At 44.1% G+C, this 27,858-nt stretch overlaps 1 protein-coding gene across 8 annotated transcripts in view; it reads right to left on the reverse strand.

The window, feature by feature from the left end:
- The window catches only part of STXBP5L (syntaxin binding protein 5L), a 310,211-nt gene that overhangs the window by 102,078 nt on the left and 180,275 nt on the right, over positions 1-27,858 (reverse strand). For all 8 annotated transcript variants that reach the window (XM_075854716.1, XM_075854714.1, XM_075854718.1 and 5 more), the window contains exons 7-11: positions 16,753-16,836; positions 16,269-16,392; positions 15,868-15,946; positions 5,893-6,041; positions 3,817-3,889 (exon numbers count right to left, since the gene is read on the reverse strand). In XM_075854716.1, coding sequence (XP_075710831.1) covers positions 3,817-3,889; positions 5,893-6,041; positions 15,868-15,946; positions 16,269-16,392; positions 16,753-16,836 — 509 coding nt within the window. The remainder of the gene's footprint in view (positions 1-3,816; positions 3,890-5,892; positions 6,042-15,867; positions 15,947-16,268; positions 16,393-16,752; positions 16,837-27,858) is intronic.

The following is a 27,858-nucleotide window of genomic DNA, read 5'->3' on the forward strand; positions in this document are numbered from 1 at the left end:
CGATATAAACACTGCAACACAAGAGAGCGATATAAACACTGCAACACAAGAGAGCGATATACACACTGCAACACAAGAGAGTGATATACACACTGCAACACAAGAGAGCGATATACACACTGCAACACAAGAGAGCGATATAAACACTGCAACACAAGAGAGTGATATACACACTGCAACACAAGAGAGCGATATACACACTGCAACACAAGAGAGTGATATACACACTGCAACACAAGAGAGCGATATAAACACTGCAACACAAGAGAGTGATATACACACTGCAACACAAGAGAGCGATATACACACTGCAACACAAGAGAGCGATATAAACACTGCAACACAAGAGAGCGATATACACACTGCAACACAAGAGAGTGATATACACACTGCAACACAAGAGAGCGATATACACACTGCAACACAAGAGAGCGATATAAACACTGCAACACAAGAGAGTGATATACACACTGCAACACAAGAGAGCGATATACACACTGCAACACAAGAGAGTGATATACACACTGCAACACAAGAGAGCGATATAAACACTGCAACACAAGAGAGTGATATACACACTGCAACACAAGAGAGCGATATACACACTGCAACACAAGAGAGCGATATACACACTGCAACACAAGAGAGTGATATACACACTGCAACACAAGAGAGCGATATACACACTGCAACACAAGAGAGCGATATAAACACTGCAACACAAGAGAGCGATATACACACTGCAACACAAGAGAGTGATATACACACTGCAACACAAGAGAGCGATATACACACTGCAACACAAGAGAGCGATATACACACTGCAACACAAGAGAGTGATATACACACTGCAACACAAGAGAGCAATATACACACTGCAACACAAGAGAGCGATATAAACACTGCAACACAAGAGAGCGATATACACACTGCAACACAAGAGAGCGATATACACACTGCAACACAAGAGAGCGATATAAACACTGCAACACAAGAGCGTGGTATACACACTGCAACACAAGAGAGCGATATACACACTGCAACACAAGAGAGCGATATAAACACTGCAACACAAGAGAGTGATATAAACACTGCAACACAAGAGAGCGATATAAACACTGCAACACAAGAGAGTGATATAAACACTGCAACACAAGAGAGTGATATAAACACTGCAACACAAGAGAGTGATATACACACTGCAACACAAGAGAGCGATATAAACACTGCAACACAAGAGAGCGATATACACACTGCAACACAAGAGAGCGATATACACACTGCAACACAAGAGAGTGATATAAACACTGCAACACAAGAGAGTGATATACACACTGCAACACAAGAGAGCGATATACACACTGCAACACAAGAGAGCGATATAAACACTGCAACACAAGAGAGTGATATACACACTGCAACACAAGAGAGCGATATAAACACTGCAACACAAGAGAGCGATATACACACTGCAACACAAGAGAGCGATATACACACTGCAACACAAGAGAGCGATATAAACACTGCAACACAAGAGAGTGATATACACACTGCAACACAAGAGAGCGATATAAACACTGCAACACAAGAGAGCGATATAAACACTGCAACACAAGAGAGCGATATACACACTGCAACACAAGAGAGCGATATACACACTGCAACACAAGAGAGCGATATACACACTGCAACACAAGAGAGTGATATACACACTGCAACACAAGAGAGTGATATACACACTGCAACACAAGAGAGTGATATAAACACTGCAACACAAGAGAGTGATATAAACACTGCAACACAAGAGAGTGATATAAACACTGCAACACAAGAGAGCGATATACACACTGCAACACAAGAGAGTGATATAAACACTGCAACACAAGAGAGTGATATACACACTGCAACACAAGAGAGCGATATACACACTGCAACACAAGAGAGCGATATAAACACTGCAACACAAGAGAGTGATATACACACTGCAACACAAGAGAGTGATATAAACACTGCAACACAAGAGAGCGATATACACACTGCAACACAAGAGAGCGATATAAACACTGCAACACAAGAGAGCGATATAAACACTGCAACACAAGAGAGTGATATACACACTGCAACACAAGAGAGCGATATAAACACTGCAACACAAGAGAGTGATATAAACACTGCAACACAAGAGAGTGATATAAACACTGCAACACAAGAGAGCGATATACACACTGCAACACAAGAGAGCGATATACACACTGCAACACAAGAGAGCGATATAAACACTGCAACACAAGAGAGCGATATACACACTGCAACACAAGAGAGCGATATACACACTGCAACACAAGAGAGTGATATAAACACTGCAACACAAGAGAGTGATATACACACTGCAACACAAGAGAGCGATATACACACTGCAACACAAGAGAGCGATATAAACACTGCAACACAAGAGAGCGATATACACACTGCAACACAAGAGAGCGATATACACACTGCAACACAAGAGAGCGATATAAACACTGCAACACAAGAGAGCGATATACACACTGCAACACAAGAGAGCGATATACACACTGCAACACAAGAGAGTGATATAAACACTGCAACACAAGAGAGTGATATACACACTGCAACACAAGAGAGCGATATACACACTGCAACACAAGAGAGCGATATAAACACTGCAACACAAGAGAGCGATATACACACTGCAACACAAGAGAGCGATATAAACACTGCAACACAAGAGAGCGATATACACACTGCAACACAAGAGAGCGATATAAACACTGCAACACAAGAGAGCGATATACACACTGCAACACAAGAGAGCGATATACACACTGCAACACAAGAGAGTGATATACACACTGCAACACAAGAGAGTGATATAAACACTGCAACACAAGAGAGCGATATAAACACTGCAACACAAGAGAGTGATATACACACTGCAACACAAGAGAGTGATATAAACACTGCAACACAAGAGAGCGATATACACACTGCAACACAAGAGAGCGATATAAACACTGCAACACAAGAGAGCGATATAAACACTGCAACACAAGAGAGCGATATACACACTGCAACACAAGAGAGCGATATAAACACTGCAACACAAGAGAGCGATATACACACTGCAACACAAGAGAGCGATATAAACACTGCAACACAAGAGAGTGATATACACACTGCAACACAAGAGAGCGATATAAACACTGCAACACAAGAGAGTGATATACACACTGCAACACAAGAGAGCGATATAAACACTGCAACACAAGAGAGTGATATACACACTGCAACACAAGAGAGGTCAGTGACACACACACTGCAATATTAGATGGTAACATTCATTACATCGGTCAGTAAACAGGAGGGGGAGGGGACAGCAGTGACAGGAATGGATCCCAAAATAAAAAGGTAAGTATATTGGGAAGTTCATTATTTTTAGTGTTTATAAATATCTTTAATGCATTTTACGTGCTCGGAAATCGCCTTTAGTTGTGAGGGGGAGTTACTGTTCCCAGGAGTGATATGGGTGTTCGGTAACAACGTTAACAGGACTAATCATTCAGAAAATCTGTTATGTGATTGCTCTGGTTTTAGATTTCAGTTCAGAGACTAATGAATATGGAATAATCGGGGACCACTTTTGTGCAGCCCCCTATCAGCACCCGGCTCCGATATGACCAGTCCCTGACATAAAAGTTGTCTGCCCTTGTTAGAGATACGACAACCCTTATTGCATGGCGTGACTTCACAGCATAAGATGCCGCTGGCCACAATGACGGGCAGAACGCCTCTTACTTGCTTTGGGTAAGATCCACCACGATAAAGTCTCTCTCCATCAGCACGGCGACCGCGTACGGCTCCTGGAATTCTAGGGGAACAAACATTGATAATCGCAATTATAGGAGTGATCAGAGCAAAGCTACTTAGAGAGGAAACAACGATTATAAATCTATTACAAGCTGAGGATGAGGCCATTATATGCACGGAGCGCGGTATCCAGACCTAACAAGGGGCCTCTCCTTCCAGCCAAGCTCCGGGTGTGTGTATACGGTCACTACATGGCTATAGTCAGGTGCCCGTCAGATCCTACTGAATTCCGGATCTCCATTATTGTCTCCACCAGTGAGCGTGTGGCAGGGAAGGCCGTCAATCACTGGCTGAGATGGGGGGGGGGGGGGCGCCGGACTCCTGGACTCATAAGCCCAGATACAGCAAGGATAGAAAATCTCAACAGACCAAGAAACCAAGCTGAGTATTAGAAGTGACATTTCTTTGTCTATATTATATTTAGAATCTATTGATATACACATATATATATATCCAAAGAAAATCCTGCAGCACTCCAATGAGAAATGTGAATTATTATTGAGCCAACACAGCAAAGCGCAACGTCTCAGTCCAACATCAGGCATTGTGATACATAATCCACAGTGGTTCAATAGTGTGCGTCTGATACATATAATCAACCTCATTATAATAATGATAAAGTGTATAAAGTCCAATAAAGTGTGTTCAAATCATTTATAAGGTATCAAAAAAATTTATATTAATACAAAAGGTGAAAAGTGACGCATGAAACATAACAAATCGATACAAGCGAATATCAGGCAAGAAAATCACATGATTACAAGTCATTCAATAATCTACAGACGGGTTGGAAATGAAGGCTGCGAGACCCCCCACCAATCAGGAACCGGACGCCGAATTCATGTTATAATGAAATAAACTGATGTTCTATATCCAGTCCTCAATGTTCAGCGTTCACCAATGTCACACGTATACACATATGGGAAGAGTTTTCTTTATAAGCAGCCCCTATGATTTATGATATAATGGGGTACGGCCAATGATGTCTTCATACATCCAGCTGATACACGGCGCACACTTCATGCTTATTGTGTGTTTTTTTCACCCTCTTTTCCTATTGTGTTGGTCCGGGACATCAGGATTTGAATGAATTATTTAATATGTCAAACCTTGCACTGGGTTCTTCTATTTTAAATAAGTCAATCGCTGCTATGGGATTCTATAGGTTTTTATTTCCTATTGATAGAAGATCGTTGACATGCGCATTGGGCACCAGGTCGCTTAGCAACATGACGCTTTCGATTCCCCTTTCGTTAAGACGTCTGTAATTTCGTCTTGTAACGAGTCGTATGCGTCGCTTCCGGTTTCGCCACCTTGATGCGTGCGCGTGTGACATTGGTGAACGCTGAACATTGATGACTTGGACTGGATATAGAACATCAGTTTATTTCATTATAACATGAATTTGGCGTCCGGTTCCTGATTGGTGGGGGGTCTCGCAGCCTTCATTTCCAACCCGTCTGTAGATTATTGAATGACTTGTAATCATGTGATTTTCTTGCCTGATATTCGCTTGTATCGATTTGTTATGTTTCATGCGTCACTTTTCACCTTTTGTATTAATATAAATTTTTTTGATACCTTATAAATGATTTGAACACACTTTATTGGACTTTATACACTTTATCATTATTATAATGAGGTTGATTATATGTATCAGACGCACACTATTGAACCACTGTGGATTATGTATCACAATGCCTGATGTTGGACTGAGACGTTGCGCTTTGCTGTGTTTTCTCAATAATAATTCACATTTCTTCACATTTCTCATTGGAGTGCTGCAGGATTTTTTTGGATCATGACGGCTTGCTGGGCACCCACCTGAAGGAGTTTTGTTTTTTCTGCTAGTGAATATAAACATATTACAATATCCCTTTAAATATGACTTCTACTCATTCGCGTCCTACGGTTAGATCAGTGGCATGATGAATACTGACACATGAAACACGTCTCCCACATCATGAGGGACACATCAGGTTTAGCAGCAGACTTCTCTCTTACCGTTTGGATAAGGTGTCTCACAAAGTGTTAAAAAGTCCACGATGGGGTGGTCCATCTCCAGCACGGTGATTGCCTTGCCATGCATGATGGTCAGACTTGGTCTCCTACTGTCGTAGGACAATCCTCCAGAGAAGATAATGAAGGGTTCACTGGAAGAACAGGAGACATAAACACTGATTACTCACATAGGGGGAAGGGTAGACAACCGAGTGGAAAGGAAACCTGCGGTACAACCCAACACACCTGTGGACCTGCTCTACTATATGGAGCCTTCTGGTACTAATGGGCGCTGACAAAAACGCCAAATGTAAATTATCATCGGCAATCATTAAAATAAAAAGACATAGAATTATTGTCAGAGGATCTCCTCGATAATCTCATGTCTATAGTGACGGGAAGACCATCCCTCAAATCTGCTATAGGGGGTACAGAGATTGGATTTCAACCTTTCCTATTGCTTGGTTGGAGTCGGAGTCATGTATGTTATAACTAGCTGGAATAGTATCTGCTATTACTAGAAAAATTATCATAATCTATAACTAGTTGATTTAGCACCTACCCTGTCTAATTTGATTTGTATATTATATAACTAGTTGGCTTCAGGTATGTTTTTCTTATAACTAGCTGGATATGTATCTAGTATTACTAGTAGGACTGGTGCTATCTATGACTAGCTGGATGAGTATCTAGTATTACTAGTAGGACTGGTGCTATCTATGACTAGCTGGATGAGGATCTAGTATTACTAGTAGGACTGGTGTTATCTATGACTAGCTGGATGAGTATCTAGTATTACTAGTAGGACTGGTGTTATCTATGACTAGCTGGATGAGTATCTAGTATTACTAGTAGGACTGGTGTTATCTATGACTAGCTGGATGAGTATCTAGTATTACGAGTAGGACTGGTGTTATCTATGACTAGCTGGATATGTATCTAGTATTACTAGTAGTACTGGTGTTATCTATGACTAGCTGGATGAGTATCTAGTATTACTAGTAGGACTGGTGCTATCTATGACTAGCTGGATGAGTATCTAGTATTACTAGTAGGACTGGTGTTATCTATGACTAGCTGGATGAGTATCTAGTATTACTAGTAGGACTGGTGTTACCTATGACTAGCTGGATGAGTATCTAGTATTACTAGTAGGACTGGTGTTATCTATGACTAGCTGGATGAGTATCTAGTATTACTAGTAGGACTGGTGCTATCTATGACTAGCGGGATGAGTATCTAGTATTACTAGTAGGACTGCTGTTATCTATGACTAGCTGGATGAGTATCTAGTATTACTAGTAGGACTGGTGTTATCTATGACTAGCTGGATGTGTATCTAGTATTACTAGTAGTACTGGTGTTATCTATGACTAGCTGGATGAGTATCTAGTATTAGTAGTAGGACTGGTGTTATCTATGACTAGCTGGATGAGTATCTAGTATTACTAGTAGGACTGGTGTTATCTATGACTAGCTGGATGAGTATCTAGTATTACTAGTAGGACTGCTGTTATCTATGACTAGCTGGATGAGTATCTAGTATTACTAGTAGGACTGGTGTTATCTATGACTAGCTGGATGAGTATCTAGTATTACTAGTAGGACTGGTGTTATCTATGACTAGCTGGATGAGTATCTAGTATTACTAGTAGGACTGGTGTTATCTATGACTAGCTGGATGAGTATCTAGTATTACTAGTAGGACTGCTGTTATCTATGACTAGCTGGATGAGTATCTAGTATTACTAGTAGGACTGGTGTTTTCTATTACTAGCTGGATGTGTATCTAGTATTACTAGTAAGACTGGTGTTATCTATGACCAGGTGGATGAGTATCTAGTATTACTAGTAGGACTGGTGTTATCTATGACCAGGTGGATGAGTATCTAGTATTACTAGTAGGACTGGTGTTATCTATGACTAGCTGGATGAGTATCTAGTATTACTAGTAGTACTGGTGTTATCTATGACTAGCTGGATGTGTATCTAGTATTACTAGTAGGACTGGTGTTATCTATGATTAGCTGGATGTGTATCTAGTATTACTAGTAGTACTTGTGTTATCTATGACTAGCTGGATGTGTATCTAGTATTACTAGTAAGACTGGTGTTATCTATGACCAGGTGGATGAGTATCTAGTATTACTAGTAGGACTGGTGTTATCTATGACTAGCTGGATGTGTATCTAGTATTACTAGTAGTACTGGTGTTATCTATGACTAGCTGGATTAGTATCTAGTATTACTAGTAGGACTGGTGTTATCTATGACTAGCTGGATGAGAATCTAGTATTACTAGTAGGACTGGTGTTATCTATGACTAGCTGGATGAGTATCTAGTATTACTAGTAGGACTGGTGTTTTCTATTACTAGCTGGATGTGTATCTAGTATTACTAGTAGGACTAGTGTTATCTATGACTAGCTGGATGAGTATCTAGTATTACTAGTAGGACTGGTGTTATCTATGACTAGCTGGATGTGTATATAGTATTACTAGTAGGACTGGTGTTATCTATGACTAGCTGGATGAGTATCTAGTACTACTAGTAGGACTGGTGTTATCTATGACTAGCTGGATGAGTATCTAGTATTACTAGTAGGACTGGTGTTATCTATGGCTAGCTGGATGAGTATCTAGTATTACTAGTAGGACTGGTGTTATCTATGACTAGCTGGATGAGTATCTAGTATTACTAGTAGGACTGGTGCTATCTATGACTAGCTGGATGAGTATCTAGTATTACTAGTAGGACTGGTGCTATCTATGACTAGCTGGATAAGTATCTAGTATTACTAGTAGGACTGGTGTTATCTATGACTAGCTGGATAAGTATCTAGTATTACTAGTAGGACTGGTGTTATCTATGACTAGCTGGATGAGTATCTAGTATTACTAGTAGGACTGGTGTTATCTATGACTAGCTGGATGAGTATCTAGTATTACAAGTAGTACTGGTGTTATCTATGACTAGCTGGATGTGTATCTAGTATTACTAGTAGGACTGGTGTTATCTATGACTAGCTGGATGTGTATCTAGTATTACTAGTAGTACTGGTGTTATCTATGACTAGCTGGATGTGTATCTAGTATTACTAGTAAGACTGGTGTTATCTATGACCAGGTGGATGAGTATCTAGTATTACTAGTAGGACTGGTGTTATCTATGACTAGCTGGATGTGTATCTAGTATTACTAGTACTGGTGTTATCTATGACTAGCTGGATGAGTATCTAGTATTACTAGTAGGACTGGTGTTATCTATGACTAGCTGGATGAGAATCTAGTATTACTAGTAGGACTGGTGTTATCTATGACTAGCTGGATGAGTATCTAGTATTACTAGTAGGACTGGTGTTTTCTATTACTAGCTGGATGTGTATCTAGTATTACTAGTAAGACTGGTGTTATCTATGACCAGGTGGATGAGTATCTAGTATTACTAGTAGGACTGGTGTTATCTATGACCAGGTGGATGAGTATCTAGTATTACTAGTAGGACTGGTGTTATCTATGACTAGCTGGATGAGTATCTAGTATTACTAGTAGTACTGGTGTTATCTATGACTAGCTGGATGTGTATCTAGTATTACTAGTAGGACTGGTGTTATCTATGATTAGCTGGATGTGTATCTAGTATTACTAGTAGTACTTGTGTTATCTATGACTAGCTGGATGTGTATCTAGTATTACTAGTAAGACTGGTGTTATCTATGACCAGGTGGATGAGTATCTAGTATTACTAGTAGGACTGGTGTTATCTATGACTAGCTGGATGTGTATCTAGTATTACTAGTAGGACTGGTGTTATCTATGACTAGCTGGATTAGTATCTAGTATTACTAGTAGGACTGGTGTTATCTATGACTAGCTGGATGAGAATCTAGTATTACTAGTAGGACTGGTGTTATCTATGACTAGCTGGATGAGTATCTAGTATTACTAGTAGGACTGGTGTTTTCTATTACTAGCTGGATGTGTATCTAGTATTACTAGTAGGACTAGTGTTATCTATGACTAGCTGGATGAGTATCTAGTATTACTAGTAGGACTGGTGTTATCTATGACTAGCTGGATGTGTATATAGTATTACTAGTAGGACTGGTGTTATCTATGACTAGCTGGATGAGTATCTAGTACTACTAGTAGGACTGGTGTTATCTATGACTAGCTGGATGAGTATCTAGTATTACTAGTAGGACTGGTGTTATCTATGGCTAGCTGGATGAGTATCTAGTATTACTAGTAGGACTGGTGTTATCTATGACCAGGTGGATGAGTATCTAGTATTACTAGTAGGACTGGTGTTATCTATGACCAGGTGGATGAGTATCTAGTATTACTAGTAGGACTGGTGTTATCTATGACTAGCTGGATGAGTATCTAGTATTACTATTAGGACTGGTGTTATCTATGACTAGCTACATGAGTATCTAGTATTACTAGTAGGACTGGTGTTATCTATGACTAGCGGGATGAGTATCTAATATTACTAGTAGGACTGGTGTTATCTATGACTAGCTGGATGAGGATCTAGTATTACTAGTAGGACTGGTGTTATCTATGACCAGGTGGATGAGTATCTAGTATTACTAGTAGGACTGCTGTTATCTATGACTAGCTGGATGAGTATCTAGTATTACTAGTAGGACTGGTGTTATCTATGACTAGCTGGATATGTATCTAGTATTACTAGTAGGACTGGTGTTATCTATGACCAGGTGGATGTGTATCTAGTATTACTAGTAGTACTTGTGTTATCTATGACTAGCTGGATGAGTATCTAGTATTAGGACTGGTGTTATCTATGACTAGCTGGATGAGTATCTAGTATTACTAGTAGGACTGGTGTTATCTATGGCTAGCTGGATGAGTATCTAGTATTACTAGTAGGACTGGTGTTATCTATGACTAGCTGGATGAGTATCTAGTATTACTAGTAGGACTGGTGTAATCTATGACCTAGATGGATGAGTATCTAGTATTACTAGTAGGACTGGTGTTATCTATGACTAGCTGGATGAGTATCTAGTATTACTAGTAGGACTGGTGTTTTCTATTACTAGCTGGATGTGTATCTAGTATTACTAGTAGGACTAGTGTTATCTATGACTAGCTGGATGAGTATCTAGTATTACTAGTAGGACTGGTGTTATCTATGACTAGCTGGATGTGTATATAGTATTACTAGTAGGACTGGTGTTATCTATGACTAGCTGGATGAGTATCTAGTACTACTAGTAGGACTGGTGTTATCTATGACTAGCTGGATGAGTATCTAGTATTACTAGTAGGACTGGTGTTATCTATGGCTAGCTGGATGAGTATCTAGTATTACTAGTAGGACTGGTGTTATCTATGACCAGGTGGATGAGTATCTAGTATTACTAGTAGGACTGGTGTTATCTATGACCAGGTGGATGAGTATCTAGTATTACTAGTAGGACTGGTGTTATCTATGACTAGCTGGATGAGTATCTAGTATTACTATTAGGACTGGTGTTATCTATGACTAGCTACATGAGTATCTAGTATTACTAGTAGGACTGGTGTTATCTATGACTAGCTGGATTAGTATCTAGTATTACTAGTAGGACTGGTGTTATCTATGACTAGCTGGATGAGAATCTAGTATTACTAGTAGGACTGGTGTTATCTATGACTAGCTGGATGAGTATCTAGTATTACTAGTAGGACTGGTGTTTTCTATTACTAGCTGGATGTGTATCTAGTATTACTAGTAGGACTAGTGTTATCTATGACTAGCTGGATGAGTATCTAGTATTACTAGTAGGACTGGTGTTATCTATGACTAGCTGGATGTGTATATAGTATTACTAGTAGGACTGGTGTTATCTATGACTAGCTGGATGAGTATCTAGTACTACTAGTAGGACTGGTGTTATCTATGGCTAGCTGGATGAGTATCTAGTATTACTAGTAGGACTGGTGTTATCTATGACCAGGTGGATGAGTATCTAGTATTACTAGTAGGACTGGTGTTATCTATGACCAGGTGGATGAGTATCTAGTATTACTAGTAGGACTGGTGTTATCTATGACTAGCTGGATGAGTATCTAGTATTACTATTAGGACTGGTGTTATCTATGACTAGCTAGATGAGTATCTAGTATTACTAGTAGGACTGGTGTTATCTATGACTAGCGGGATGAGTATCTAATATTACTAGTAGGACTGGTGTTATCTATGACTAGCTGGATGAGGATCTAGTATTACTAGTAGGACTGGTGTTATCTATGACCAGGTGGATGAGTATCTAGTATTACTAGTAGGACTGGTGTTATCTATGACTAGCTGGATGAGTATCTAGTATTACTAGTAGGACTGGTGTAATTTATGACTAGCTGGATGAGTATCTAGTATTACTAGTAGGACTGGTGTTATCTATGACCAGGTGGATGAGTATCTAGTATTACTAGTAGGACTGGTGTTATCTATGACCAGGTGGATGAGTATCTAGTATTACTAGTAGGACTGGTTTTATCTATGACTAGCTGGATGAGTATCTAGTATTACTAGTAGGACTGGTGTAATTTATGACTAGCTGGATGAGTATCTAGTATTACTAGTAGGACTGGTGTTATCTATGACCAGGTGGATGAGTATCTAGTATTACTAGTAGGACTGGTGTTACCTATGACTAGCTGGATGAGTATCTAGTATTACTAGTAGGACTGGTGTTATCTATGGCTAGCTGGATGAGTATCTAGTATTACTAGTAGGACTGGTGTTATCTATGACTAGCTGGATGAGTATCTAGTATTACTAGTAGGACTGGTGTAATCTATGACTAGCTGGATGAGTATCTAGTATTACTAGTAGGACTGGTGTTATCTATGACTAGCTGGATGAGTATCTAGTATTAGTAGTAGGACTGGTGTTTTCTATTACTAGCTGGATGTGTATCTAGTATTACTAGTAGGACTAGTGTTATCTATGACTAGCTGGAAGAGTATCTAGTATTACTAGTAGGACTGGTGTTATCTATGACTAGCTGGATGAGTATCTAGTATTACTAGTAGGACTGGTGTTATCTATGACCAGGTGGATGAGTATCTAGTATTACTAGTAGGACTGGTGTTATCTATGACTAGCTGGATGAGTATCTAGTATTACTAGTAGGACTGGTGTTATCTATGACTAGCTGGATGAGTATCTAGTATTACTAGTAGGACTGGTGTTATCTATGGCTAGCTGGATGAGTATCTAGTATTACTAGTAGAACTGGTGTTACCTATGACTAGCTGGATGAGGATCTAGTATTACTAGTAGGACTGGTGTTATCTATGACTAGCTGGATGAGTATCTAGTATTACTAGTAGGACTGGTGTTATCTATGACTAGCTGGATGAGTATCTAGTATTACTAGTAGGACTGGTGTTATCTATGACTAGCGGGATGAGTATCTAGTATTACTAGTAGGACTGGTGTTATCTATGACTAGCTGGATGAGGATCTAGTATTACTAGTAGGACTGGTGTTATCTATGACCAGGTGGATGAGGATCTAGTATTACTAGTAGGACTGGTGTTATCTATGACTAGCTGGATGAGTATCTAGTATTAGTAGTAGGACTGGTGTTATCTATGACTAGCTGGATGAGTATCTAGTATTATTAGTAGGACTGGTGTTATCTATGGCTAGTTGGATGAGTATCTAGTATTACTAGTAGGACTGGTGTTATCTATGACTAGCTGGATGAGTATCTAGTATTACTAGTAGGACTGGTGTAATCTATGACTAGCTGGATGAGTATCTAGTATTACTAGTAGGACTGGTGCTATCTATGACTAGCTGGATGAGTATCTAGTATTACTAGTAGGACTGGTGTTATCTATGACCAGGTGGATGAGTATCTAGTATTACTAGTAGGACTGGTGTTATCTATGACTAGCTGGATGAGTATCTAGTATTACTAGTAGGACTGGTGTTATCTATGGCTAGCTGGATGAGTATCTAGTATTACTAGTAGGACTGGTGTTATCTATGGCTAGCTGGATGAGGATCTAGTATTACTAGTAGGACTGGTGTTATCTATGACTAGCTGGATGAGTATCTAGTATTACTAGTAGGACTGGTGTTATCTATGACTAGCTAGATGAGTATCTAGTATTACTAGTAGGACTGGTGTTATCTATGGCTAGCTGGATGAGTATCTAGTATTACTAGTAGTACTGGTGCTATCTATGACTAGCTGGATGAGTATCTAGTATTACTAGTAGGACTGCTGTTATCTATGACTAGCTGGATGTGTATCTAGCATTACTAGTAGGACTGGTGTTATCTATGACTAGCTGGATGAGTATCTAGTATTACTAGTAGGACTGCTGTTATCTATGACTAGCTGGATGTGTATCTAGTATTACTAGTAGGACTGGTGTTATTTATGACTAGCTGGATGAGGATCTAGTATTACTAGTAGGACTGGTGTTATCTATGACTAGTTGAGTACCATGACTAGTTGGATGAGTATCTAATATTACTAGTAGGACTGGTGTTACCTATGACTAGTTGAGTACCATGACTAGTTGGATGAGTACATGCGATGATAACCTGGTTTCGGCACAGTGTGACTGGCAGGCGCAGGTGAAGCGCGGCTTATGAAGAGCTCATACAGATGGAAAAGCTTTTCACAACAAAGGGCTTTCTGGTATTGGTAAAAGGCTTCAGTGTTTGATCCCTCTGAGCGGAGACGAGGCGTGAGGCCCATCTTAGCTCTTTAGAAGTGCACTATAAATTCTTCACAGTGTGGCCACTTCACCTCATCCCTGATAGAAGACGTTCATTGCACGGAGCCGAGCCGGGGAGTTATAAATAATGTTTCTTATGTAACCGGTTCCTGAAGCTGCTGCAGGCGCCAGGATCACCACGCTTATTGTAAGCCCAGGCTCCATGATACAGGACACATCTAGTCCCAATCCCAGTGAGCATCCGGACTGTTAAAAGGTCCCTAATTTATTGCTCCAATGAATATGAAAAAATAAAACCACTGTGTAAGTAAGTCTTAGTGAAATATCTGCTTCCATTTTGTGTACACAGCTTCTCTGCAGAGCTATGTGTCTTCATGGTTACAGACTACAAACAAACCCTGTGTAGTCTGATCCTGCGGTCATGTGTTACTCCCTTCCATCTACCCCGTCTTATACTGTCTAGTTTATCAAGGAGCAGGGGACAGACGGCGTGGCAAAGACGGCAATTTATTCTGAAATATATTTCTTGCCCGTGAAAGCTGTTGTCTTATAATGACGGTCCCTGTCCATATGACCTACTACTAAAGAAGGAGGTCCCCCGTTCAGGACCCTCCCCGACACAGGGGCCTCTATGGTGGACCCGGAACATTCGTGCAATACATGGACGGCCTTCATTCAAATAGTCAATGAGTGGCTAAATGTGACTTCCCCAGACGACAAAGGGTGTGTTACTGCATTAAATATCTTGCAGCTGGACTAGTAAAGCAGCGGTGCCACATCAAGACAAGCCCTGCCCGTATGCCCAACTCAGGTTGTATGAATGTCATATGGACCTCTCTCTATGAGCCGGAGCAGATCTTGCTAGGGAGGACTCGTCCCGGTCGTTACCCATTCATTTCGGTGGCGGCTTATTTTTAGTGAAGGGGTAATATATGTGAAAATGTCTTAAACCCTTAAAGAAATTTTCTGAACTTGTGTAACATGAACATTACATATAAAATAAACTAATGAGGCGGATATAGCCAGTTACCCGTGACCCCGCAGCAGTCCAGTCCTGGAGAGACACAATTCATGTGAGTGAGGACGGGAGCCCTGCTATTACCCTGGGAGTCTATCCACAGCACACAGTACAAGGCCCTGCAGACAGCAGTATAGATCTCAGCTTCCCGGACCTGGGAATACGAGGTGGGGGCCTGTATTTTGTAATACCCTAATCCAATAGTGTTATTAGTTGCAGCCTGTGCTGCTGCGTCGCTGCCTTACCTGTTTTTACATGTTCTGTATTCCACTTTCAATATGGGTTTACACGATTCATGTTTCCTTCCGTCTCTTTGACTTTTCCCTACGAGGCGATAGACACATTTTATATATGAAATCAATACAAATCCCATCACGTGCTTCATGTACAAGATGTTTTCAGCTCCGGCCACCAATCAGGGCGGTGATAGAGACAGACAAGTCCAGTCATCAGACGACAACCGCGATGATGTCAGTGCTCCCGAGATCTCAATGACACTGTATATGGCAGGGCTCTATAGTAAAACTACAACTCTCAGCATGTCCTGGCAACCGGAAGCTGACTGGGCATTCTGGGAGTTGTAGTTTCACAGCAGGTTGGAGACCCCCGGTATAGCGTGTGAATACTTTACTCTGTGGCCTCTTACCATGGGGAATGGTGACTTGGAAGGGCTTGGCTGGGTTCTTTACGTTCCACACGGTGAGACTGCCATCCGAATGGCTGCACATGAACTGCCGTCCTTCGTGGTGCCAACCGATAGAGTGAATGGCCTGAGAAGGACAACACATTGCATCAGGGGTAATCCAGGACAGGCCACGTGTCATCCACGTATGTGGTCTGAGCGCTGGTTCCGGTCACTACTGTCCTGCTCGGAGCAGGGTAATGATGTGATCATGGAGGATCCTCATATAACCTAGAAACGGTCACGTTCTCACCTACCATAGAGTAAAAATCTAAGCCCGACATGTATCTACTGCACTCTATTGTCTCCTGTTATCAGCCAGTTATGGCTGGGAAATTGTGACAATGACATCAGTGCTTTGCAAGTTGTGAACCTACAACTCTCAGTAGGCCCTGTCGGGCCGCAGGGTGCAGACCACCCGACAGCAGTGTAAGACGGCGACACTTACCTCATCATAATAAAACCGTAAATCGGCTCTTTTACATCTCAGGTCCCACAGGACAATTGTGCCGCTTTCATATCCTATAAGTAACTGGAAAAGAAATACAACGGTCACTCAGGAGGACAGATTCCCACGATGTAGTCTGTTTACATTGGTGACCCCAACATTCACAGGCACCCCTAGAGCAGACGTGCTGTACAGAGATTCTGCTCCTGCTTCATGTTCCAGATCAGTGAATGGAAACATCCAGAACCAGAGAACCTGTACAGATCTAACACTTCAAATAGCTGAGGGTTTGTTACAATTGTATCCGATCTAGACAATCCTCTGAGAGCTAAACACATCTGTAGAACAAATCTGTTCTGTCCTAATAATTCGTTACATTGTATCAGTAGAAGTAAAATGTATAAATCTGGAGTCCGGGCTGTTTACATCACAGCAGATTATCTCGTTTGGATACAATTAAACAAACTCAGCTGTAAAAAGTATTAGAGTTTCTGCCTCTGGTTTTCCACTTCTGGATGTAGCTAAACGTTTGACAAACTTCTGATGTGTCACAGTGAGGGTATGTGCACACACACTAATTACGTCCGTAATTGACGGACGTATTTCGGCCGCAAGTCCCGGACCGAACACAGTGCAGGGAGCCGGGCTCCTAGCATCATAGTTATGTACGATGATAGGAGTCCCTGCCTCGCTGCAGGACAACTGTCCCGTACTGTAATCATGTTTTCAGTACGGGTCAGTAGTTCCACGGAGAGGCAGGGACTCCTAGCGTCGTACATAAGTATGATGCTAGGAGCCCGGCTCCCTGCACTGTGTTCGGTCCGGTACTTGCGGCCAAAATACGTCCGTCAATTACGGACGTAATTAGTGTGTGTGCACATACCCTGACACGTCATAATTTGGATTGGTGGTGGTCCGAGCACGGAGACCCCCACCAACTGCTAGAACGAAGTAGCAGAAGGTCTCATGTGACCGCTCGGCCGCTTCGTGTCTGTTCGGCTTTTTACGGAAATAAATGTATCGGTGACTGGACTCAATAGAAAGTCTATGAGCTCGTACTCCGATACATCGGCTTTCCGGAAAAAGCCGAACAGACACGAAGCGGCCGAGCGGTCACATGAGACCTTCTGCTACTTCGTTCTAGCGGTTGGTGGGGGTCTCCGTGCTCGGACCCCACCAATCCAAACTTCTGACATGTCACTATGAGATCAGAAGTTTGTCAAAGGTTTCGCTACACTACAGCAAGCAGACATCTTGAAAATAGTGGGGAATAAGTATATGGGAAACGTTTTATTATACAATGATTAAACTCCATTCACAAAAGAGTTGACCGGCCCTTTAATAGCAGTTGTAAATCTCATTGCTTCAGTGCATCCAAAATAAAAAAACGTTGTAAACCCTGATTATAAATCTTCTACCGTTTTGTGTATACAGCTCCTATGCAGACCTATGACTCCATGCTTACAAACGACAAACCTTGTATACACAATCTCTTCCATCTGTCCCAGGAGGGTCATATACAAGGTTGCATGCGGCAGCGCTTATAATCTCCTGATATCGGCTTCTGCCGGGGACCGGTGTGTGCTGAGCGAGAACTAGAGAGGGGTCTGGTCTGGGGGTCAGCATTTATATAGGGGTCTGGTCTGTGATACTACAACTCTCATTGTAGTCTGATGATGAGCAAATGTAAAGCCCAACAAAAAACATGCAAAAAATAAATGCGAAAAGAAGTCACCAGGACAAAAGTAACACCCAGATTACCCAGCACAATGTCAGTCACCAGGACCTGTGTAACACCCAGATTACCCAGCACAATGTCAGTCACCAGGATCTGTGTAACACCCAGATTACCCAGCACAATGTCAGTCACCAGGACCTGTGTAACACCCAGATTACACAGCACAATGTCAGTCACCAGGACCTGTGTAACACCCAGATTACCCAGCACAATGTCAGTCATCAGGACCTGTGTAACACCCAGATTACCCAGCACAATGTCAGTCACCAGGACCTGTGTAACACCCAGATTACCCAGCACAATGTCAGTCACCAGGACCTGTGTAACACCCAGATTACCCAGCACAATGTCAGTCACCGGGACCTGTGTAACACCCAGATTACCCAGTACAATGTCAGTCACCAGGACCTGTGTAACACCCAGATTACCCAGCACAATGTCAGTCATCAGGACCTGTGTAACACCCAGATTACCCAGCACAATGTCAGTCACCGGGACCTGTGTAACACCCAGATTACCCAGCACAATGTCAGTCACCAGGACCTGTGTAACACCCAGATTACCCAGCACAATGTCAGTCACCAGGACCTGTGTAACACCCAGATTACCCAGCACAATGTCAGTCACCAGGACCTGTGTAACACCCAGATTACCCAGCACAATGTCAGTCACCAGGACCTGTGTAACACCCAGATTACCCAGCACAATGTCAGTCACCGGGACCTGTGTAACACCCAGATTACCCAGCACAATGTCAGTCACCAGGACCTGTGTAACACCCAGATTACCCAGCACAGTGTCAGTCATCAGGACCCGTGTAACACCCAGATTACCCAGCACAATGTCAGTCACCAGGACCTGTGTAACACCCAGATTACCCAGCACAGTGTCAGTCATCAGGACCTGTGTAACACCCAGATTACCCAGCACAATGTCAGTCACCAGGACCTGTGTAACACCCAGATTACCCAGCACAATGTCAGTCATCAGGACCTGTGTAACACCCAGATTACCCAGCACAATGTCAGTCATCAGGACCTGTGTAACACCCAGATTACCCAGCACATTGTCAGTCACCAGGATCTGTGTAACACCCAGATTATCCAGCACAATGTCAGTCACCAGGACCTGTGTAACACCCAGATTACCCAGCACAATGTCAGTCACCAGGATCTGTGTAACACCCAGATTACCCAGCACAGTGTCAGTCACCAGGACCTGTGTAACACCCAGATTACACAGTACAATGTCACTCACCAGGGCCTGTGTAACACCCAGATTACCCAGCACAATGTCAGTCACCAGGATCTGTGTAACACCCAGATTACCCAGCACAATGTCAGTCACCAGGATCTGTGTAACACCCAGATTACCCAGCACAATGTCAGTCACCAGGACCAGTGTAACACCCAGATTACCCAGCACAATGTCAGTCACCAGGACCTGTGTAACACCCAGATTACCCAGCACAATGTCAGTCACCAGGACCTGTGTAACACCCAGATTACCCAGCACAATGTCAGTCACCAGGACCTGTGTAACACCCAGATTACCCAGCACAATGTCAGTCATCAGGACCTGTGTAACACCCAGATTACCCAGCACAATGTCAGTCACCAGGACCTGTGTAACACCCAGATTACCCAGCACAATGTCAGTCACCAGGACCTGTGTAACACCCAGATTACCCAGCACAATGTCAGTCACCAGGACCTGTGTAACACCCAGATTACCCAGCACAATGTCAGTCACCAGGACCCGTGTAACACCCAGATTACCCATCACAATGTCAGTCACCAGGACCTGTGTAACACCCAGATTACCCAGCACAATGTCAGTCACCAGGACCTGTGTAACACCCAGATTACCCAGCACAATGTCACTCACCAGGACCTGTGTAACACCCAGATTACCCAGCACAATGTCAGTCACCAGGACCTGTGTAACACCCAGATTACCCAGCACAATGTCAGTCACCAGGACCTGTGTAACACCCAGATTACCCAGCACAATGTCACTCACCAGGACCTGTGTAACACCCAGATTACCCAGCACAATGTCAGTCACCAGGATCTGTGTAACACCCAGATTACCCAGCACAATGTCAGTCACCAGGACCTGTGTAACACCCAGATTACACAGCACAATGTCAGTCACCAGGACCTGTGTAACACCCAGATTACCCAGCACAATGTCAGTCACCAGGATCTGTGTAACACCCAGATTACCCAGCACAATGTCAGTCACCAGGACCTGTGTAACACCCAGATTACACAGCACAATGTCAGTCACCAGGACCTGTGTAACACCCAGATTACCCAGCACAATGTCAGTCACCAGGATCTGTGTAACACCCAGATTACCCAGCACAATGTCAGTCACCAGGACCTGTGTAACACCCAGATTACCCAGCACAATGTCAGTCATCAGGACCTGTGTAACACCCAGATTACCCAGCACAATGTCAGTCACCAGGATCTGTGTAACACCCAGATTACCCAGCACAATGTCAGTCACCAGGACCTGTGTAACACCCAGATTACACAGCACAATGTCAGTCACCAGGACCTGTGTAACACCCAGATTACCCAGCACAATGTCAGTCACCAGGACCTGTGTAACACCCAGATTACACAGCACAATGTCAGTCACCAGGATCTGTGTAACACCCAGATTATCCAGCACAATGTCAGTCATCAGGACCTGTGTAACACCCAGATTACCCAGCACAATGTCAGTCACCAGGACCTGTGTAACACCCAGATTACCCAGCACAATGTCAGTCATCAGGACCTGTGTAACACCCAGATTACCCAGCACAATGTCAGTCACCAGGATCTGTGTAACACCCAGATTACCCAGCACAATGTCAGTCACCAGGACCTGTGTAACACCCAGATTACACAGCACAATGTCAGTCACCAGGACATGTGTAACACCCAGATTACCCAGCACAATGTCAGTCACCAGGACCTGTGTAACACCCAGATTACCCAGCACAATGTCAGTCACCAGGACCTGTGTAACACCCAGATTACCCAGCACAATGTCAGTCACCAGGACCTGTGTAACACCCAGATTACGCAGCACAATTTCAGTCATCAGGACCTGTGTAACACCCAGATTACCCAGCACAATTTCAGTCATCAGGACCAGTATAACACCCAGATTACCCAGCACAATGTCAGTCATCAGGACCTGTGTAACACCCAGATTACCCAGCACAATTTCAGTCATCAGGACCTGTGTAACACCCAGATTACCCAGCACAATGTCAGTCATCAGGACCTGTGTAACACCCAGATTACCCAGCACAATGTCAGTAACCAGGACCTGTGTAACACCCAGATTACCCAGCACAATGTCAGTCACCAGGACCAGTGTAACACCCAGATTACACAGCACAATGTCAGTCACCAGGACCTGTGTAACACCCAGATTACCCAGCACAATGTCAGTCACCAGGACCAGTGTAACACCCAAATTACACAGCACAATGTCAGTCACCAGGACCTGTGTAACACCCAGATTATCCAGCACAATGTCAGTCATCAGGACCTGTGTAACACCCAGATTACCCAGCACAATGTCAGTCACCAGGACCTGTGTAACACCCAGATTACCCAGCACAATGCCAGTCACCAGGACCTGTGTAACACCCAGATTACCCAGCACAATGCCAGTCATCAGGACCTGTGTAACACCCAGATTACACAGCACAATGTCAGTAACCAGGACCTGTGTAACACCCAGATTACCCAGCACAATGTCAGTCACCAGGACCAGTGTAACACCCAGATTACACAGCACAATGTCAGTCATCAGGACCTGTGTAACACCCAGATTACCCAGCACAATGTCAGTCATCAGGACCTGTGTAACACCCAGATTACCCAGCACAATGTCAGTCATCAGGACCAGTGTAACACCCAGATTACACAGCACAATGTCAGTCACCAGGACCAGTGTAACACCCAGATTACCCAGCACAATGTCAGTCATCAGGACCTGTGTAACACCCAGATTACCCAGCACAATGTCAGTCATCAGGACCTGTGTAACACCCAGATTACCCAGCACAATGTCAGTCATCAGGACCTGTGTAACACCCAGATTACCCAGCACAATGTCAGTCATCAGGACCAGTGTAACACCCAGATTACCCAGCACAATGTCAGTCACCAGGACCTGTGTAACACCAAGATTACACAGCACAATGTCAGTCATCAGGACCTGTGTAACACCCAGATTACCCAGCACAATGTCAGTCACCAGGACCTGTGTAACACCCAGATTATCCAGCACAATGTCAGTCACCAGGACCTGTGTAACACCCAGATTACACAGCACAATGTCAGTCACCAGGACCAGTGTAACACCCAGATTACCCAGCACAATGTCAGTCACCAGGACCAGTGTAACACCCAGATTATCCAGCACAATGTCAGTCATCAGGACCTGTGTAACACCCAGATTACCCAGTACAATGTCAGTCACCAGGACCTGTGTAACACCCAGATTACCCAGTACAATGTCAGTCACCAGGACCTGTGTAACACCCAGATTACCCAGCACAATGTCAGTCACCAGGACCTGTGTAACACCCAGATTACCCAGCACAATGTCAGTCATCAGGACCTGTGTAACACCCAGATTACCCAGCACAATGTCAGTCACCAGGACCTGTGTAACACCCAGATTACCCAGCACAATGTCAGTCACCAGGACCTGTGTAACACCCAGATTACCCAGCACAATGTCACTCACCAGGACCTGTGTAACACCCAGATTACCCAGCACAATGTCAGTCATCAGGACCAGTGTAACACCCAGATTACACAGCACAATGTCAGTCACCAGGACCAGTGTAACACCCAGATTACACAGCACAATGTCAGTCACCAGGACCAGTGTAACACCCAGATTACACAGCACAATGTCAGTCACCAGGACCAGTGTAACACCCAGATTATCCAGCACAATGTCAGTCATCAGGACCTGTGTAACACCCAGATTACCCAGTACAATGTCAGTCACCAGGACCTGTGTAACACCCAGATTACCCAGCACAATGTCAGTCACCAGGACCTGTGTAACACCCAGATTACCCAGCACAATGTCAGTCACCAGGACCTGTGTAACACCCAGATTACCCAGCACAATGTCACTCACCAGGACCTGTGTAACAGCCAGATTACCCAGCACAATGTCAGTCACCAGGACCTGTGTAACACCCAGATTACCCAGCACAATGTCACTCACCAGGACCTGTGTAACACCCAGATTACCCAGCACAATGTCACTCACCAGGACCTGTGTAACACCCAGATTACCCAGCACAATGTCACTCACCAGGACCTGTGTAACACCCAGATTACCCAGCACAATGTCAGTCACCAGGACCTGTGTAACACCCAGATTATCCAGCACAATGTCAGTCACCAGGATCTGTGTAACACCCAGATTACCCAGCACAATGTCATTCACCAGGACCTGTGTAACACCCAGATTACCCAGCACAATGTCAGTCACCAGGACCTGTGTAACACCCAGATTACCCAGCACAATGTCAGTCACCAGGACCTGTGTAACACCAAGATTACACAGCACAATGTCAGTCACCAGGACCTGTGTAACACCCAGATTACCCAGCACAGTGTCAGTCACCAGGACCTGTGTAACACCCAGATTACCCAGCACAGTGTCAGTCACCAGGACCTGTGTAACACCCAGATTACGCAGCACAATGTCAGTCACCAGGACCTGTGTAACACCCAGATTACCCAGCACAATGTCAGTCACCAGGACCTGTGTAACACCCAGATTACCCAGCACAATGTCAGTCACCAGGACCCGTGTAACACCCAGATTATCCAGCACAATGTCAGTCACCAGGACCAGTGTAACACCCAGATTATCCAGCACAATGTCAGTCATCAGGACCTGTGTAACACCCAGATTACGCAGCACAATGTCAGTCACCAGGACCTGTGTAACACCCAGATTACCCAGCACAATGTCAGTCACCAGGACCCGTGTAACACCCAGATTACCCAGCACAATGTCAGTCACCAGGACCCGTGTAACACCCAGATTACCCAGCACAATGTCAGTCACCAGGACCCGTGTAACACCCAGATTACCCAGCACAATGTCAGTCACCAGGACCCGTATAACACCCAGATTACCCAGCACAATGTCAGTCACCAGGACCCGTGTAACACCCAGATTACCCAGCACAATGTCAGTCACCAGGACCTGTGTAACACCCAGATTACCCAGCACAATGTCAGTCACCAGGACCTGTGTAACACCAAGATTACACAGCACAATGTCAGTCACCAGGACCTGCGTAACACCCAGATTACCCAGCACAGTGTCAGTCACCAGGACCTGTGTAACACCCAGATTACCCAGCACAATGTCAGTCACCAGGACCTGTGTAACACCCAGATTACCCAGCACAATGTCAGTCACCAGGACCTGTGTAACACCCAGATTACACAGCACAATGTCAGTCATCAGGACCTGTGTAACACCCAGATTACCCAGCACAATGTCAGTCATCAGGACCTGTGTAACACCCAGATTATCCAGCACAGTGTCAGTCATCAGGACCTGTGTAACACCCAGATTATCCAGCACAATGTCAGTCACCAGGACCCGTGTAACACCCAGATTACCCAGCACAATGTCAGTCACCAGGACCCGTATAACACCCAGATTACCCAGCACAATGTCAGTCACCAGGACCCGTGTAACACCCAGATTACCCAGCACAATGTCAGTCACCAGGACCTGTGTAACACCCAGATTACCCAGCACAATGTCAGTCACCAGGACCTGTGTAACACCCAGATTACACAGCACAATGTCAGTCATCAGGACCTGTGTAACACCCAGATTACCCAGCACAATGTCAGTCATCAGGACCTGTGTAACACCCAGATTATCCAGCACAGTGTCAGTCATCAGGACCTGTGTAACACCCAGATTATCCAGCACAATGTCAGTCACCAGGACCTGTGTAACACCCAGATTACCCAGCACAATGTCAGTCACCAGGACCTGTGTAACACCCAGATTACACAGCACAATGTCAGTCACCAGGACCTGTGTAACACCCAGATTACCCAGCACAATGTCAGTCACCAAGACCTGTGTAACACCCAGATTACCCAGCACAATGTCAGTCATCAGGACCTGTGTAACACCCAGATTACCCAGCACAATGTCAGTCATCAGGACCTGTGTAACACCCAGATTACCCAGCACAATGTCAGTAACCAGGACCTGTGTAACACCCAGATTACCCAGCACAATGTCAGTCACCAGGACCTGTGTAACACCCAGATTATCCAGCACAATGTCAGTCACCAGGACCTGTGTAACACCCAGATTACCCAGCACAATGTCAGTCATCAGGACCTGTGTAACACCCAGATTATCCAGCACAATGTCAGTCACCAGGACCTGTGTAACACCCAGATTACACAGCACAATGTCAGTCATCAGGACCTGTGTAACACCCAGATTACCCAGCACAATGTCAGTCACCAGGACCTGTGTAACACCCAGATTACCCAGCACAATGTCAGTCATCAGGACCTGTGTAACACCCAGATTACACAGCACAATGTCAGTGACCAGGACCTGTGTAACACCCAGATTACACAGCACAATGTCAGTCACCAGGACCTGTGTAACACCCAGATTACCCAGCACAACGTCAGTCACCAGGACCTGTGTAACACCCAGATTACACAGCACAGTGTCAGTCATCAGGACCTGTGTAACACCCAGATTACCCAGCACAATGTCACTCACCAGGACCTGTGTAACACCCAGATTACCCAGCACAATGTCAGTCATCAGGACCTGTGTAACACCCAGATTATCCAGCACAATGTCAGTCACCAGGACCCGTGTAACACCCAGATTACCCAGCACAATGTCAGTCACCAGGACCCGTATAACACCCAGATTACCCAGCACAATGTCAGTCACCAGGACCTGTGTAACACCCAGATTACCCAGCACAATGTCAGTCACCAGGACCTGTGTAACACCCAGATTACACAGCACAATGTCAGTCATCAGGACCTGTGTAACACCCAGATTACCCAGCACAATGTCAGTCATCAGGACCTGTGTAACACCCAGATTATCCAGCACAGTGTCAGTCATCAGGACCTGTGTAACACCCAGATTATCCAGCACAATGTCAGTCACCAGGACCTGTGTAACACCCAGATTACCCAGCACAATGTCAGTCACCAGGACCTGTGTAACACCCAGATTACACAGCACAATGTCAGTCACCAGGACCTGTGTAACACCCAGATTACCCAGCACAATGTCAGTCACCAAGACCTGTGTAACACCCAGATTACCCAGCACAATGTCAGTCATCAGGACCTGTGTAACACCCAGATTACCCAGCACAATGTCAGTCATCAGGACCTGTGTAACACCCAGATTACCCAGCACAATGTCAGTAACCAGGACCTGTGTAACACCCAGATTACCCAGCACAATGTCAGTCACCAGGACCTGTGTAACACCCAGATTATCCAGCACAATGTCAGTCACCAGGACCTGTGTAACACCCAGATTACCCAGCACAATGTCAGTCATCAGGACCTGTGTAACACCCAGATTATCCAGCACAATGTCAGTCACCAGGACCTGTGTAACACCCAGATTACACAGCACAATGTCAGTCATCAGGACCTGTGTAACACCCAGATTACCCAGCACAATGTCAGTCACCAGGACCTGTGTAACACCCAGATTACCCAGCACAATGTCAGTCATCAGGACCTGTGTAACACCCAGATTACACAGCACAATGTCAGTGACCAGGACCTGTGTAACACCCAGATTACACAGCACAATGTCAGTCACCAGGACCTGTGTAACACCCAGATTACCCAGCACAACGTCAGTCACCAGGACCTGTGTAACACCCAGATTACACAGCACAGTGTCAGTCATCAGGACCTGTGTAACACCCAGATTACCCAGCACAATGTCACTCACCAGGACCTGTGTAACACCCAGATTACCCAGCACAATGTCAGTCATCAGGACCTGTGTAACACTAAGATTACCCAGCACAATGTCACTCACCAGGACCTGTGTAACACCCAGATTACCCAGCACAATGTCAGTCATCAGGGCAGTAAGGTTTTGTTAGCAGCGCTGGTGACAGGGAGATGAGCGGAAATCCATACAAATGTCAATACTATCCTGAGCTATTAGTGAGATGAACCAATCAGAGGGATAGCTACTTAGTGACTGTTGGAGGATGATAATGTTACTGTAGTACAGCTGCTGTGACGTTACAGTGTATGACTCAGATAAAC

Source organism: Rhinoderma darwinii, chromosome 2 (genome assembly GCF_050947455.1).
Source record: "Rhinoderma darwinii isolate aRhiDar2 chromosome 2, aRhiDar2.hap1, whole genome shotgun sequence".
In the NCBI taxonomy this organism is placed as follows: domain Eukaryota; kingdom Metazoa; phylum Chordata; class Amphibia; order Anura; family Rhinodermatidae; genus Rhinoderma; species Rhinoderma darwinii.